Source organism: Heliangelus exortis, chromosome 2 (assembly GCF_036169615.1).
Source record: "Heliangelus exortis chromosome 2, bHelExo1.hap1, whole genome shotgun sequence".
NCBI lineage: Eukaryota > Metazoa > Chordata > Aves > Apodiformes > Trochilidae > Heliangelus > Heliangelus exortis.
In genome coordinates this window covers 110,832,915-110,850,951 of record NC_092423.1, presented here as the reverse complement: position 1 = coordinate 110,850,951, position 18,037 = coordinate 110,832,915, and the positions used below count along the sequence as shown (strand labels likewise).

Below are 18,037 nucleotides of genomic sequence, written 5' to 3'. Positions count from 1 at the left end.
AACCTGCCTGTTTATCAGGGCTAGTACTACATGGTTATTAATTTCAACTAATGAGTGGGTGTTCTTTTCAGGGGAGAGTAAGAATTGTGTTGGATACTGTAGAAACTGACATTTGGCCTGCTGTTTTCTTCTTGTTTTAATAAAAAATAAAATTAAATCCCAGCTTTTCTGCTTGTAACTCATGTTGAGTAGTTTCAGTACTCTTTTGATTCTGAGCTTAATGCTCAGAAATGTGAATTCACTCATTGAACTAGAGTCCAGCATGTGAGCACTTTTCTTTTTTTTTTTTTTTTTTTTTTTTTGCATTTGCAAGGATGTTTCAGTACTCCACAATCGTTGCTATTTGCAGTTTAATCCTTTGGGAAAAGGGTGTGAATTCTAAAAGTCTTTATTTAATGTTGCATGGGAAGGGGGAGAACCACCAAATTTGAAGTTGCTTGTAGTTTCTGGAAGTTTACATTTGCTTTTATGGAAAGATTTATTAGAACTGATTTGATAGAGACCTGTTAAATGTGGAAAAGGTTTCACTAGTATTCCATGAAGGTTCTTCATTTAAAGTATTTAACCATAAGATTGTGGTGATCTGTACAATGTAAACTTAAGAACCAGCTTCATTCTGGTAACTTAAATGATGCTGGGTATCTACATTCTCTTTGTGAATTCCTGACTTGTGAATTTGCACAAATAGGTATGTACAAAACAGGAATTTGCTGAATTGCATTGGAGGGTTCCCAGATAAAAAATTACATTCATATCTTTAACAAGAATTCTCATTGACATGGGCTTGTTTGAAATGGAAGGTGGAATTTTTTTAAAAGGTGATAAACAGCAATGCAGTTAGTCACACATGCTTACTATGGATACTCAATTCATTTGGAAGTTGTGGATTAAATGTTTTTAGTTTCCTTTGTTTCAGACTTACATTTTAATGGTAATTAATGGAACATTAAAAATGTTAACATCTGGGTTTTATACATTTATTTATTAATAATGTAGTAACTGTAAGTAAAATACAGGGAATTATATTGAACTGAATATGCTGTGTAGAATTAATGAAACTTGCTAGTCACTTAACAGCCAGCAAGGTGTTGAAAACATCTAAGTAGTTAAGGAATGTGTACTCCTCTAGTGAATATTGCAGGTGTTTGGAGGAGCTGTCTGTATATGAGTGAGGAAAGGTTTCCTGTGCTGAATCAAACAGAGCAGTGTATGGTTGTGTCTGCATTGGTATTCTGGTTCAACTCAAAAGGGAATGTCTGAGAAGCATTTCCAGGAGATAACCACTCATCTGATGTTTTTTTCTCACTCTGGGATAATTTCAGAGCATGTAAATCAGTTTCCATTCATATGTAACTTAAGCTTGTAAGTTCTTCAACTACTGCTGGACATGTAGCTATTGGGAGGAGACTAGATATAGTCCCAGTGCAACTCTCAGCAAGACAAGAGGGCACGGTCTCAAGTTGTGCCAGGGGAGGTTTAGGTTGGACATTAGAAAGAATTTCTTTACTGAGAGGGTGATCAGACATTGGAATGGGCTGCCCAGGGAAGTGGTGGATTCTCCGTCCCTGGAGATATTTAAAAAGAGACTGGATGTGGCACTCAGTGCCATGGTCTGGTAACTGCAGCGGTAGTGGATCAAGGGTTGGACTTGATGATCTCTGAGGTCCCTTCCAACCCAGCCAGTTCTATGATTCTGTGATTCTAACTGCAGTTGCTGTCTGTGTCATGTGTTTGCCTCCCCATACATATAATGTGGGTGATAGGTTCCCAGCACCATTTCCAGTGCCTGTGTAAGGTCTTAATATTTCATTGCTTGCTGATGTAGAGATCCCATTTTGACATACTAAAGCTAAGCTGAATAACATACTGAGTTAAACTTTGAACTGTAGATTTTTTATTAAACAGGGGCTGTCCTGACTCTTCATAGTTCTGCTTTGTAAAGTGAATCAATGCTAACAGTATTTCATCACCCACTAATAGTAGTTGGTTTGCTTCTCTTCTGCAACTCAAGTTATGTAAACATATCTGTTTTCCAGGAGTCATTTGTGATGTGCTACTGAAAGAAGAACTGAAAATCTATTACATACTTACACGTTTGGGAAAGCTCTCCTAATGTATTTTGCAAACTAATTGAATTACCATAGAAATTCAGCATGGGAGGAGCTGTGAGTGCTGGAGAAGACAATGATGACCTAATTGATAACTTGAAAGAAGCTCAGTACATTCGCACTGAGAGTGTGGAGCAAGCCTTCAGAGCAATTGATCGTGGTGATTATTATCTGGAAGGATACAGGGATAATGCTTACAAAGACTTGGCCTGGAAGCATGGAAATATACACTTATCAGCACCTTGCATTTATTCTGAAGTCATGGAAGCACTGAAGCTTCAGCCTGGATTATCTTTTCTGAATCTGGGTAGTGGAACCGGATACTTGAGTACAATGGTGGGATTAATATTAGGTAATTTGAACATTTTTATTTTAAGTGATTTTGCATATTTTTAGAAGATTGTAAAATACCTGTAAAGCTTTCCTTTTGCTTCTTTAAAAATGACCGTACCATACTTAAGATTGTGTGTTAGAGATGTGTTGTTAAAATACTGCATATTATCTACAAGCTGTTTGCTGCCAATGGTTTTCAGGGACATTTCATGGAGTGTTTTGGAAGAGGTAATTATTCCTGCTTACCTTTCTGTAATCTAAAATTCTCATCTGAAAGGAAACAGTCCTTTTGTTGCTTAAAAAGAAAAGCCATAGAGGAACAGTTTTTGAGGCTTAAAATTTTTAGTCTGCATTTGCATTATGTTTATGCTGTTACTCTAGGTTACTTCATTTTACGCAAAGAAAAATCTAAATTGTATAATAATTGAAAAATAAGTCATCAGCATTCAAACAATTATATTAAAATACATTTATTTAATCATTATATTAGTGAAAAAGTTTTCATTGTAAATGGGTAATGCTATTTAGGCACAGCAGGTCTGTATGTTTTTAAAGCTTTTAACAGCACTCTGTTTTTTATTTTGTTTCAAATATATTTCCTTGAAGGAAAAAAGGTGGAATGAAATCTCACTGTCTGCATTTCAATTTTATTAATCTACCTTAGTGAGAAAAATACTTTCTCCCCCCTGCCCAATATTTAGAATACAGAGCATGTGTACCAATAATTTTATTTTACTTTTTTACATTTATTTTAGTATGTAGTTTTCATAGGTACAATTTTATTGACAGTTTTTATATTTCTTTGGTTACACAAATGTAACAGATCTAACAGGTAGTATACGGATTTTGTATACATTTATTTATATACACTACTGAGGTGTAATTGTTTGTTAATTTTTAATCAGTTTAGTTTTTTTCTCTTATCTGTTCTTAAAGAGTAGAAATTTTCCCTACTAGTACACAGCACACTATTAATTGGCATCTCTGGCAGTGTTTGTTCTTGTTAATACCAATAAATTCAACAGATTCTACTCCTGTGGGAACAGGAATTACATTCTTTTACAGGTATGAAAAAGAAGATGCCTACTCTTAGTGTTACTTTGCCCCTTCGAAGATTAAAAATATCTACTCTCTTCAACAGAAATAATTAGATTGTAAGAGTTTAAATTCTGCATTTTACTTCAGTATTGAAAAAGTTAGATGCTACTGCATTTTTTCTCTTAAAATGTTTGCTCAGAGTAGTGGGTAATGGTATTGATTTATTTTTCTGCCTTTTGTGAAGCTTTTTTATTTCATTATCCTTCTTAACCCAGATGCTTAAAAAAGAAATTCTCTTGTATTTTGCACTCATATCTCTGTGTTTATCTTATATATTTTGAGTGGCTGCTGGTTGGCTGTTAAAAACTCCTGCATTTGGCCTCTCCTCATCAAGCAGAATTCCTCTCCTTCAGAATATTATGTGGGGGCTTGAAGAAATGAAAGAGGAAAAGACTTGTGTGTCACAGAGGGTGAGATTGGCTGTCAGCCCCTGAGGAGCAAGGTTACACTGCAGGTGTTCCCACAGAGCCAGCTCAGGTGCTGATACTTCTCTGGCAGTGATGAGGAGCCTGGAGCAGCAACTGCTCAGCTACTTACAGAAGCAGACTTCCCATGCTTCTGTACCTAGATTCCAAAGTCTGCTTTTAGTGTGATAATGTGGTTTGAGTGCTAGACTGAGGCGTAGAAGGTGTAAATACAATTTGGTTGCCTTTATTTTCTTAGTCTGCTCCCCTTGATAAAATTACAGATTTTTTTTTTATTTTTTTTCTTTAGTGTTTCTTTTAAGCCAGCTGCTTTAACAAAGAAAGATAAATAGGCATAATTTTCTGACAAAAATAAACCATGTAAAAGCCCACTTTTTTAAAAACAGATTTCAGCGTGCCCTGCAATTAGTAACAGAGAGCCATGTGTTCTCTGACAGTAGTTGGGTATCTTTCAGTTTGACAGTTTAGTGAGTAGTATTCCTGCCATGTTGACAGTGTAAAAATGACTGGCTTAAATTAGCAGATAATTTGAAACTGGTATGCACTTTTTAAGAATAGCAACATACTGAAAAAAAGAATCCCACCACTCCAGATATGCAGATTAACTGTTGCTGACACTTAAAATGTAAACTTAGTTCAGCCTAGGTGGTGGAATTGCTAGTTTACTATGCTGACAGAGGCCAGTTGACTTTGGAGAGTAGCAGAGAAGTTGGTGTCAGATTTTTAGAATGGCTGACTCTTTACTTAAATTCACAGCTGTGACTTTACTGATGAAAGAAGAGAATGTGTTTCTTATATTTCTGTTTGAATTATGAGTATTATATTGTATCATGACGCAGTAGTGTCTTGCATTCATAGATTTAATTTCAAGCTGCATATTTACAGAATTTATATTTCTCTGTGTTTCAAAATCAAGTGTTGATATGAATGTTGGTGTGTATTTTGGGAGTGAAGATGTTGATTCATTTTTAAATGTACTTCAAGTTATGAGGTTAAAGCAATGGTGATTAATTTTTAATTAAAGCAAACACCTTGGATGCTGCTATGTGCTGCAACACTAACTACACTGGTTAGAAACATCATAGACTATCTTTGTGCAAAGGAAGCTTAAATAATTAAACAGCTAGGAAGGTGTTGCCTATGCTAATGCTTTTCTTATTGTGATAATAAATTTAGAGTAAGTATGAGTTTCAACAGGAGGTACATGTTTTCACAAGATTGAAGATCCCTTTGGATGATCTCCATAACTCTTGTCTGCTATCCGATAAGTCTTACGAGTGCTTCCTGTGGTAACCTATTGGATTGGCTTTATTTCACAATTATTAATCAGCTTAGTGAAATATACTTTGGAATGATTAAACCTTTCTCAGTAACTCTAGGTCTATTGTGTTAATCTGTGTCCTAGAAAAGGCAGAGTGCTTTCTGTTTCACTGGAGTAACATCTTTGAGATAAATATTTAGGAAAGATTTAGAATGCAGCAGAGGATATAAATGTAAGGTTTTGTGTAGCCTTATTGATGTTTACTTTCCCTTCTTCCCCTTCCCTCTCCCTTTTCTAATTCTATGCTCTGCTGACTAAAGTCCCTGGGCTATGAGTACATGTTAAATATAGAATCCCCACAACAAATATGACTATCTGATTTAGATTCCTTCTTGATGCGGATAATCCTTATAATACTGTCCCATGATTTCTTGCTCCTGAAAAATAGCATTAACTTCTGGCACACAAATTGACTTGGAAATATACTTGGATTTGATTGCAGGAAACTGGTGTTGCTTTCAGGATTGGATTGTGACGTGTAAACATAACGTGGTCAATTTCAGTTGTTCTATATAGAAATTAATTATTATCTAGTTTAAATCAGGAGCAGACTTCTGATTTTGTAACTTGCAAAGTAGAAGAGCAGATGTGCCTAGGATGTACCTGATCTCTGAATTGTCAAAAGCCAAAAATTTAGCCATAAGAAAAATTTTCAAAATTTAAATGCCAAGCTGCAGACTAAATGATAATTTAAAATGTTATATTTTGATTAAATTTGTTGTTGAAAAGTTGTGGAGACTGACTTAGGTATAGTCAAATTTTTTTTTTAGTTTCTTACTGCATTATTATGAAAAAGAAAATATTTGCACAAAATTATTTTGCCACAGTTCTGTCCCTGTTCTTTCATTGATCCTTTTGTCTTACTTTTCTCATGAGCACTGGTAATGCAGATGCAAAGAGTAACTGCCTATTGATGTCATAAGACCTCTGTGTTCTATGTGATGTTAGTGCTTTCACAGATAAATATGTAATCCTGTTCCATGCAGTTGTGCTCTGCCAAAAGAGAAAAACATATCTAAAAATACCCTGCTGTTCTTATTTACAGGACCTTTTGGGATTAATCATGGAATAGAGCTTCATTCAGATGTCGTAGAATATGCGAAGGAAAAATTGGAGAGCTTCATAAAATATAGTGATAGCTTTGATAAGTAAGTATCTAATTTGTGTAGTTCACTTTGCAGCATTTTTGGTTTTAAACTGAGTGCATCATTGCTTATAAGTTTAGGGAGGGTAAAAGAATGAACCAAAACATAAATCTTCGTTTGTGGCACCAGCTCACAAGGTAAGTTAAGGCTTAAGAAACACCTTCTAGATGTGTGCAAGTATTGCTGATGTGTAATATTTAACAAAATTGATTTCCCTGCATTTTGGCAGTGTTTGTACATACACATAAGGATGTACATGTGTGTACATGCATGATACATATGTACACAAGGAAGTGATGTGATACGCAGGTGTCTTTCTCTGCATGTGTAGTTATTTGTATCCATTAAGTCAGTTTTTGTTATATAATTGGATGTAATCTCTTTGTACAGTATTAACTTTTTTCAAATCTACCACTGTTGATCTAGACATGAGTAGATTTACCTGATTGTCTTCATGTTTAATACCTGAAGAGATGGATTTAGGAGTATTCATCTATGCTAATATACCACGCATTTTTAATGGTGTATTTCTGTGTTACAGGGCTTTGGAACTCAGTAGTTCTACCTACTCAGCATTTTTTTTTTTATTACTAGTTTTAAGTTGGCCCATAAGAGTCTGGGTCTTGGGCTTCTCTGCCTCTTTGAAATGGAAAGGAAGGTTCTAGCTAGGACTCTTCCCTGTAAAGACTTTTTTCCTTACAGGCAATAAGTTCTCCAACAGTGATGATAAGGTAGCTTCTGGAAAACTCTTGAACTGTAGGATTAGCCTAAGAATTACACGTCCTACACTTCTCTTCCTCAGTGGGCAGCAGAGAAAACTCTTTCTATCCCTTTCCCTTGGTTGTAATGTGTTTTATGAACCACCATGCTCTTGGTTATGTTGGCTGTAACTTAATCCAGTTTTTTCCTTATTCTGAATTTTAGAAGGTTTGGTCTGACTCCGGGCCTTCCTCTTTATAAGCAATAAAGGGATCTTTGAGTATAAAGTTAAGTTTAACATATCATCCTAACGTTGCCTGTATCTGAATTTGATTCTGATACTGGCTAGATGCTTTTATTAGTATGTTCCTCCATTAGAATAAACAAAAACTATATAAGAAAATACCTGTATTTTGTTACTACTGTCTTAATTTTAATAGAAACAGATATGTTAGCTGAAGTTAATGCACATAGAAGCCAGAAAAAATAAAAATGGATTTAGTATAGAGCTTGATGATGCACTTCATATAAGCTGTCTTGAAAAAAGTGTGTGAAATGTGCTTACCCCAGATTGTTATTAATACTGCATGAGTGGCTCTATTAAGTTAGACGTACCTGCCAGCTAACCAATTCATGAACATATTTGTATTCTGCAGTCCTGTAGGTGGGTGTTTTTCCAGTCTTGGTAGGTTTATGTACAGAAATTAAGTTGAGGGAAGGGGCCTCAAGAAACTGTTATGATTTTTAAAAAAAAAATCTAATTAGGGTATTTATTCATTTAGGAATGAATCACAGAACAATGGGTCTTCCACTTTAAAACATACAAGAACTGGAAAAAAATCTTAACATGATAAACTTGTCATAAGTGAATGTCAGTGTTGTGTGTATGTTGTGTTTGAAGGAAGTGATAATTAGTAAATGACCTAAATGTTCTTCAAGGAGGAGAGATGCATTTTCCTTTTCAGCGAAGATCGGCTCCGAAGACGGTGTTGTAAAGACCATGAGCTGTTTAGAATGGTAGTTAAATTGCTCTTTAGTTACACAGTGTTAGTCCAGTGAGTGCAAAAAGCCAGCAGGTTAGTGAGAATGATCTTGACTTTGTCACTAATTTGTACATTATTTTCTTGGCATATGCTGTTTAACACTCCACCATTTCCTTGCAACAGTAAAATACTAAAGAATGGCTACAGAAACACCCTTCTCACCAACCTAACAAAAATTATGGTTCCTTTAAAGGGCTTTTCGGTAGAAATCTCTTTAATATCTGCAGTGCAGCTGATGTGATACTGATTGGCTGTTTGGATTCTGTATTTTGTGGGGGGATTTGTAAACTGCCCACATTGCTGATTCTGGCTAACTGCTTTCTTTGTAAATACTCTGCATTTCAGTATAGGTAATGAAGATGGTGTGTGGGTTTTCCTGTGATGAGGTCCTACTGTATTTTTTTAACATAAGTGAATTTATGTGGTGTGTACTGAATTTTGATCCATCTGCCTCAAAATAATGTGCTCTTGGTCAGTAAGTCTGGTTTTGATTCTTGTTACAGTAACTTTTTCCTACATTTTCATTTATAAGTGAAAGATATTTACCCAGAATTGGGCAGGCAGTTGCATCTGACCTTATCAACTCATTTGATCAGCTTCATGTTTGGATGAAAGACCCCAAGAAAAAAGTGTGGTGTCTGCCCACTGTTGACCACTGGTGTATGCCTCACAGGCATCCTTATCTGTTTGGAAAGATTTTATGTGGCAGACTGGTATGAATGATCTTAATTGTCTGAGTGGGTGTCTGTGTCTGTGATAGGGAAAAATACTTAACCCTTGCCAGCAGCCTCTAGTGAGACGTGGGAGGGACAGGAAGATCACTGAGACCACGATCCGTTTTCCTGGCAGTAACAAAAATTACACAGTTGGGGAATTATGTAAAACTTTGTAGTGCTACTTCTCTGTGTTTAATGTTCTTCAGTCTGGTCTGGATGTTTTAAGCAATCTTCTTTTGAAACAAAACCAACGATTTTAACCTTAGGGGTAGATACTTAGCTTCATCTTAACTTCATAAGTAACTTACAACTTTGTGGTGCTCCTTTTCTTAAAGCAATAGGTCATTTGCTTTGGACCTGTCTTTCTCATTAGAGATGGATCATAATGATTTAGGTAGGTTGTTGTCTGATGAAGCAAGATGAAATCTTGCTTTTATTTACCCATTTTTATGGGGGAATGATCCAGTGTTTTGTGATACAACTTTTTTTTCTTCATTCCTGGTAAGAATGTTGTCGAAGTGTAATTAACATGTTACATCTCTGTGACTGGAGTAGATGATTGACTAAAGGCTGGAAGCGGTGTAAAAATACTATGTCCAGGATTTGAGACACTCTTGGATGAAAGGGAGGAGTGGTTTATCTTCGGTACCTGGGCTTCTCTCAGTTTTGACCACTGGAAGTGTTCATCAGAGGAAAAGCTTTTCAGATACCTGCTTCAGAAAGACAAATCAAGTAGTCATTTGTATCTGTATCCATATCCCACCAATCTATAAAAGTAATTTTCCTCTAAATGGAGGCAGACTTTTTCATTTTGAGAGGTAAAATGCTGCCTTGATTTAACTTGCCAATGTATGTTTGCCAGAACAAGCAAAGGAGAAGTGCCATCTGAAAGTGTTGTCATGGATGAGGTGCCCAGAAAGATTTGAGATACAAACTAAAGGAAGATGTCCGAGTCTGAAATATGCATAAGGCTCTTTTCTTCTTAAAACCTTCAGGGAATGCATGCCAATTAAGGGGGAAAAAAATCATTCCATAAGAAGGCTCTATCTAAAACACGTATGTGCAAGTGTCAGGCCCCGCTTCACCTGTTTATTGAAGGGGAATGTGTTGTCTTTTCTGCTCCCAGTCAACTTCTAGACCTAGAATATCCAGCTCGGAGGGAGAGCCACAGGGCAAGGCTAGGTTGCCCATCTTCTAGCACCTAATCAAAAACCAAACCTGGGTAACCTGGTGAAGTCCCTGCTGTGAAAGAAAATCATCCCTTCTCAGGATCAAAAGAAACCACTTCAATGGTAAGTGATAAGAACCCTACTACTACTGCTGGGATAACTGTTACGGGTGAAACTTCTTCCTGAAGTCCTGTAGTAGGTTGTGTAGGCATTGAAAAACAGTAAGGTTAATCTTCCAGCAGAGTATTCATTTATCTTCATCAAAATTCAGGGTTCCTGTGAGGACTCTGAAGGCTCATTTTCTTTTTGGCAAAGCAGATACGAAATAGGAAGTTTCCTGTATACACACAAAGAAAATAAAGCTCTTTCCTGCCTGAGCAGCTCTTTAATGATTGAAGTAGAAATGTAGCCAGGAAAAGCAAACTGTCTACAAAACTCACTGATGGCTTTTTTGGTTTAAATATTTCTGATAATGTAGTGTTAGTTTCCAGTAGTTTAGGTTATGGTTTGTTGGTTTTTTGCAAACCTCTTGTTGAGGTTTAGTCTAACCCCAGAGCACAGGGACTTTCAGTGGGATTCTTTGATGCCAGAGGTTGTGTTAATCAAAAAGGAAAAAAGATAGATTTCTTGAAATTAGGTGCTGTACATACTGAAGTTTAAATACTGTAAATCACTGCTGAAGGAATGGTGGCATTAGTCTTAGTATTTTTTGATGAACCAGTGTTTTAGTTTTTCTTCAGAAATAATTAGGAGTAAAACTTCAGTGAAACTAATGAGAATATTGGAAGTTATAAACAAGGTGGCTGGGGTTGTATAATAATGGAAGAAAGATTTTTTTTTTTTTTTTTTTCAAAAAAAAGAGTACGACCAATACACATGAAGAAGAGAGGCAGGTTTCTCACTGATTTAGCAGCTGAAAACAAAACAAAACAAAAAAAAAAACGTTAAAAACAAAATCACTGAATAGAAGTTTGACTATCGTCACCATGTCAACATTAACCCCGTCTGTGGCTTTCAGAGAAGACAAGTTTTGTGTCAGTTTTAAACCTGAAAAATTGACTAAATTTTCTGAAAGGTTCTTCAGGGATTCTTTTAGTGCTTGTATTTGGAGTACTTGCAGTGAGATGAGTGATGAAATTCTTTGGCACAGAAGAAGGTCTGAGAGTCTTGTCATCCTAAAGCAAATGGACAAAGGAACCAGAACTTTCTATATCAAATTCTGTGTAGCTTTTTTTTTTTTTGGTCTAGGCCTTAAAATAACCATAGAAGACGCTTACTTTTTAGCTGCTGTGGCTGTTTTAAAAAGAAGACTTTTTTCTAGCTAGTGAAAATAGTAAAACTTCTAAACCAATCTGACAAAACTAGTTTTTTTTTCTTCGTTCTTCTTTCACACTGAGGTGAAAATATGGTCAAGAGTATATTAGAATTAGTACAGCAGTGTATTAGCACATAAAAATTAAGTGATATTTACTTACCAGATTCGCAAAACAGTTTCATGTTTTATCATGTGTTCAGTCTACACAATTTGCAGATTCATTTCAATGTCTGGTCATTATTGTATTTGATGCTTTTAGGGACATTTGATACACAAGCAATTTCATTAGTTCTTATGCTGGATTTACTATTCTGTTTAGGAATATATATTTATACCTGAAGTATTTTCATTGAGTTCCATGAAATTTGCTTTGCAGTGCCTTTGAATTCTTTGTTCCAGTGTAGTGTTACCACAGATCACATAGCAAGTGTTAACAACTTGCTAACTTTTTTCTTTTAATAAAAGATTAAAGTTGAAGAGTAGTCTTTTGTGCCCTAAATTTGAAAAAAAAAAGTTAAATAAATTTCTTAATAGAGGGGACTTACTTGGAGCAACTTGATGGTGCTGAATGGAATTTCAGACTTCATGAATGATTTTATTTGACTGACTGAAGGAAAAGAGTATGGATGGGAAAACCATTTACTGCATTCACACTGAAATGAGGTTTTTTTTCTATAGGGGCTGTAAGCAACAAGCTGAGATATGAGTGTGATAAGTAAATAATAGGGATAGGCAGAAGTGTACTGTTAGGTGATATCCTAGTATGAATGTAGTGGTTGAGAGGTGTATAATGTAGCTCTAATGATGCTGGTTTTATGAGCTAATGAATTTTTCTCTTTGCAAAAGTCAAGTTTAAGAAGTTTAATTCCTCAGTGTTGTTTGGTTTTTTTAATAAGCATCTTCTAACGTGTTTTACTATTTCCTTCAAGCACAAGCCCGTGGATATTGAAAGCTGTCCTTCCTTCAATTACTTCATTTTTCTCCCCAATTTTATTGGATTTGTTCCTCTTTCAAAAATCAAGTATTTATGCCACTTAAAAGAAAAAAAAAGTACAGTTTATGGCTAATTGCACCTAGTTTCATTTTCAAGAGACATCAGGATAACATCCTGCTTTCATAAAGGTTGTACAGATAGAAGACCTTAACCCAAGAAGTGTCCTGTACATATTCAGAGTCGGAATTAATTAAAGGGTAGGCTTTGTGGGAGGGTATTAGGATAGGACCAACCAATGAAAACCCTTGTAAAAAGGTTCCTGCTGTCAGGGTAGGTTATTGTACTATGCATTCCTATTTTTTCATTAATATCTTGCTATTACAAAAATACTAGATTGGTGGATATGGATACAAGAGCAATAGTCTTTTAATGTTAATTCTCTGCTATGTTGTGTTTGTTTTTTTTTTTTTAAATGGGTGATTATTTTATTATAATCATAATACTTCATTGTGTTGATATCTATGGGTAACCTTACCTAAAAGGACATGGGCATTACCAGTTCTTTACTTGACAGTTTGAAGACAGAAATGCACTTTAAATTCTACAGAATTCTTTTTAACATTTAGCTAATGGAAAGTACTGCAGCTATGTTGAGGATGAACTTGAAACACCTGTCCTTGATGGATAGATTAGAAAAATAGAATAGAAAAACTGAAAAAGTAGAAAAGATGAAAGGGCAGAATCAGGTCAACAGATGTTTTAACATGTGCTTGAAACTGCTTGATTATCCTGGGCCGTTTCTAAATGTGATCTGTGTGTGCTTAAATTTATCCAGTGGCAAGTGCTCGTACAAACAAATTTTCTGTTGCTATGTTATCTATAAGGGGAACTCTTAATTTCTGTTGTCTTGGCTGTTGGTTCTCTTGTAATCAAGGTACCAGATTCAATCAAGGTACCTACTGCAATTAAAATTTCTCCAGATTCTTCCAGCACTTTTTTTTTTTTACCTGTTTTATAGAATAACCTAAGTTTATATATATATATGTGTGTGTGTGTGTGTGTATATATATATATACACGTATATATATATATATATAGATATATATATGAAATGTTCTCTAAGGCCACTCTGGCTGTTTGGTAATGGTAAATTAACACCTGGCGTTTCTTAGTTTCATTTGAACTCAGGAACTGAAAAAAGGAGAGATTTAAGTGAAATATTGCCTCATCTTGATAGGTAGCTTATGTGGTTGTCAATACTGCATGTTAAAGCAATAAACCATTTCTTTTCAGCAATGTCTTTAATCTAACAAAAACCAGCTCAGTGTAACACAAAAGGAGATCTAATATGTCACCTGATTGGGTGTTCCAGAGGGAACAGGAATAAAATCAACTTGGTGGCTATATTGATAATTAGGAATAAAAGAATTTGGGTTTAATTAGGGAAAGTTCTATTGTGACACTGTAAGATTAACAAGCTTGCAATATTACTGGCAGATATTCTTAAAATCACTCCCTTCTGTTTGCAGACCCTTTGTATTTAAGTCAAGTATTTTCCTGATTAAATGCTGGAGTCTTTTATACTACAGTCTTTTTACTACAGTAAAATGGACTTTGCTTCTTTTGAAAGTTACTTGGGCAAGTTAGTAACACCAATTCTATACATCACCTTTTAGTCTCTGTTGGGAGCTCATCACAAATTATTTGATTACAGGAATACAAGAAAATGTACATGTATTTATTGGCTCTTTCTGATTGAGAGGCATGTGCGTCTTCCTGAGAAAATAGAATTAACTGAAGATTCAGGGAGCAGGAAAAAGTCCTGTTGCATCACTACTGAGGTTTACTTTATGTGGAAGTGTGGAGATGTAAGGTTGACTGTTGTACAACTTAACCTGGTTTGAAAGGTCTGTGAATCTCTACTAAGTATGGACTTGTATGCCTTTATTTCTGGTATTTTGTCACTGTTTGTACCACAACATCTGATGCGTTTGGTTCTAAGGACAGCCCAAAGGAAGAAGCTTGGCTTCTGAACTTGCATCTTACAGACGACCAGGCAGTGTTTGTAAACTTTTTTTCTCCCATCTCTTCTACCTACATAACTTACTTATTTAACTTTCTGGGTAACTGGAAGCTACACAAAGCAATTCTTGAGCTGCTGCTGTTTGAGTGAGCAGCCAGCATACCAGTGCAGGCCAGTGGGGTGTGTAACCCCTGCACCGTCAGGTGAGATGAGCAGACTCCCTTGTTTTGCAGCTAATGTGGACTGAGGGGATTATACCCTAGTTCATATAGTGTTTAGGTTTGCCGTGGGAAATTAGTCTTTCAGGAAGTTCCTGCTGTTGACAGATTGGGTTGAAATTATCTGAAGCTATGGGGGAAAAGGAAGGTAATTTCAAAGGAAGTGGATGGACAAATGACTGCCTGTTTTGGTCATCAGACTTGTATGTCCACAAAACTGCTAAAAATATGGGGCACAGTCCAGCCACCTTAAAGTGCCTACAGAGTTGGTGTCTTGTGCTTAACCCATCTCATTCTTACAGATGTCATAGGAAGTTGCTTCTGTGCCTTCATTTGCAGTTTGTGCACTTCTGCTTACAGGCTGTGGAGCTAAATGAGAAATCCTCTTCAGCTTTTACTGAATTTGTAGAGATCACTGGATTTTCATGGCTTATGATACAGAATATTTTGAGCTTTTTGCATTGTCTCGTATATTTGATTCCTCGCAGAGTTTGTGTTCCTGGTGGTTTTGGTTTTTTTAGAGGCTGGGACTTAATGAGCTTTAGGCTGGGTTCTATAGAGGAAGCAGTTTAGAATGATCTGGAACTGAGGTTGCTGAAAAGGCAGCTCCTTTAGGAGGAGCATTCTGAGAACTTATTGAAGTTTTTTGAAAGTTTCCAGGTTAGGCAGGTGGTCTGTTGTTGTTTTTTTTTTTTGTAAAAACTAACGTGAAGCTGTCTGAGGATTTAAAACTGCATTTTAGGAAAAAAAAAAAAAATATATTCTTCTCTCTTACCTCCCGTAGTACATACCCTGCCTTTCCTTTCTGTTTGTGAAGCCCAAAAAGGTACTTACCTCAGAGTTTTAATTACACTGACATGGTGATTCTTGACTTTTAACTGTAGGCAACTTGAAATTAAAACTTAACTGCCTGATTGACCTTCATGGAATGTAGAAAAATACATGATAGTCCAAGTGCTTACAAAATGAGATTTCTTCAGCGAAGTGATTAGTGCCTAGGGTTTAATTTTTTTCTAAGCATTTAACCTTGCCTAATGTATTTCCAGCTCGTTCTGTATTAATCTGAAATAATTTCAATCACAGTTCAGTCTGGGCTACTACTAAGTTGTGTGTAACAAGGCAGTCATTCTGCATTCTTCCTCACTCTTTTTTTTTTCTGTTCTGTTTGTAGCTTTCAGTTCTGGATTTGGATAAGGAAACAATGTTATGGCCTACTAACCACATATAGTACATGAGAGAACATGCAGTAGTTGGTAAAGATATTTCTGGGGTCCTTCTGTGAGACAGAAGCAAGCAGTGAAAGCTGCCACTCTTCAGTGTAACTGAAGAAATGTAGATTTGAATGTTGTTAGGTGTTGGTTGTACTGGAATTTGCTACTGGTAGCCAAGTAAAAAAAAATTCCTATGACAGGTCACAAAATATATTTGAAGAAGGTTTAGAAAAATTCACTCCTTCTGAATGAAGTTAGAGATGCATTGGATTTGAATACTGCTGAAATAAGGTTATGTACTATTCAACAGCAAGCTGTTAGGTTTTACTTTCATTTTTTTCAAGGAAAATCATAAATCCTTTCCATGAGTAATCATGTTACCTCTTGTTTTAATTTTAAAGTGCTTGGGTAAAACATAATTTACTGAAGCAGGTTTCTTGTTGTGTTGTTTTTTTCAAAAAGGTAAATTACTTTTATTATGGTGTTAACAGCTGAAGCAATAAGCTGTAAGCTGCAGCTGTAAGCTGCAGACATTTGAAAAATGTCAGAAAATATCAGTGTAATAGAGAGCATTACAACCTTCCTGGACATTTTTCCTTCAGTATTTTATGCAGTGACAGAGTACTTAGTCCTTTCAACTTCTATTATAAACTTAGGTCCATTTAAAAGCAGCTGTGTAATTTGATTTGCTGATGAAAATTAGAGTGGGTACTTCTGACATAATTAATCTTTTGTGTGTGATCACAAGATGGAAGACTTCCATTAAATTCCTTTTTTGGGAAAAAGTAGATTGGGATTAAGATGCAGAGTGGGGAGGTAGAAGAAATGAAGTCTTATAATAGCCTAGTATAAAAAAATATTCACCTGTTTTGATATTTATTCAACAGCCTGGATATTGCACATTGTTGATAAATGTACTATTTTAAAGGCACTTTTACTGTATAGTTTGTAAGGGGTTTGAGACAGATCTGTTTGCATACAGTTAGGAAGTCTGGTGATGCCTTGAGGCTTTTTCTGTTTTGCGAAGTACATAATTATGGCCGCTTAAGAGTTTTTATTTGGTGGTCCTTGATGTGGCAGAAAAAAAAAAGCCCAAACAGTTTATTTTCAAAATATTCTTTTAATACAGACTTCTGAAGTGCATGTGCTAATTTTTCTTCATTACATAAGGGAAGATTTAAAAAAATACTTTGTATTTGGACTGGCTTTTATTAAAAAATTAATTTGAAATGTATCCCCACCCTTTTGTCTTGTTGTTTTTTTCTTCTCTTCCTTTAGATTTGAGTTCTGTGAACCTGCCTTTGTGGTTGGTAATTGTTTGGAAATAGCCTCAGACAGTCACCAGTATGACCGGATTTACTGTGGAGCTGGAGTCCAGAAAGACCATGAAAACTACATGAAAATTCTATTGAAAGTTGGAGGCATTTTAGTAATGCCTATAGAAGACCAGGTGACTTAGTGACAATTTCCACTTTTTGTCTTTCAATATGAGAAATATTTAGTTTAAAGAATGCTTTTAAGTATATATTTGACTTAAGTTAATGTTCAGTGATATGTTGATTCAGTGTATCATTGCAGTTAAGCAGGTATCAGTCATTTTAATGAAGTCTTTTTTGAAGTCTTTAATGAAGTCTGAACTTTTTTCCTTTAAACTTGTAGAAAATCATCAATATCCTGCTTCCAACAAAGTCTATGGCAAAACTGTACTCTGAGAAACTGAAATTCTATTCGTAGTATTTACACATTTCAGTGTATTTTACCAGTCCCAGAACTGCTTTGAAATCTCTCCCAGCCACACAGACATTATCTTTTAGTACCTCAAAACAGTGAAACCACCCTCTAAATCAAAATAATTTATTCCAGAGAAATGAAATGGTTGTGATTAGTGGGACATTGTAAGGGAAGGAAAAAAACAAAGGTAAAAAATATTACTTATTTCCAGTGGCTTTCAGTGTTACTTTTCCATGTTAGATTAAATGATTTGCAGACAGGTGTATTATTTTAATAATACTTCACACTTTTATCACTTTTCATCCTTAGATCTCAAAGGGCTTTTCAAAGGTAAGTATTATTCTCCCTGTTTCACTGATAGGGAATTTGAGAAAGGCAGATCATGACTTAAGTTGATGTCCTCCTAAGTACAGATAATTGCTAAAATTTTTGCTGATAAACATGCTAGTTACTTTACCTTCCAAAAAGAATTACTGTGTCTGCTTTTTCAAAATACATAAGTGATTTAAACATCACTTCCATGATTCAGTTCCATAGTAATTTTTTGA

At 35.5% G+C, this 18,037-nt stretch overlaps 1 protein-coding gene across 7 annotated transcripts in view; it reads left to right on the top strand.

The window, feature by feature from the left end:
- PCMTD1 (protein-L-isoaspartate (D-aspartate) O-methyltransferase domain containing 1) overlaps positions 1 to 18,037 on the top strand; it is a 45,208-nt gene that overhangs the window by 18,385 nt on the left and 8,786 nt on the right. For 6 of the 7 annotated variants that reach the window (XM_071737520.1, XM_071737522.1, XM_071737523.1 and 3 more), the window contains 3 exons: positions 2,037 to 2,460; positions 6,331 to 6,433; positions 17,037 to 17,208. In XM_071737520.1, the coding sequence (XP_071593621.1) occupies positions 2,154 to 2,460; positions 6,331 to 6,433; positions 17,037 to 17,208 (582 nt within the window). In that variant the 5' untranslated portion in view covers positions 2,037 to 2,153. Of the gene's footprint in view, positions 1 to 2,036; positions 2,461 to 6,330; positions 6,434 to 10,040; positions 10,181 to 17,036; positions 17,209 to 18,037 lie in introns of those variants that run through there. The other variant, XM_071737526.1, reaches the window with a different exon arrangement.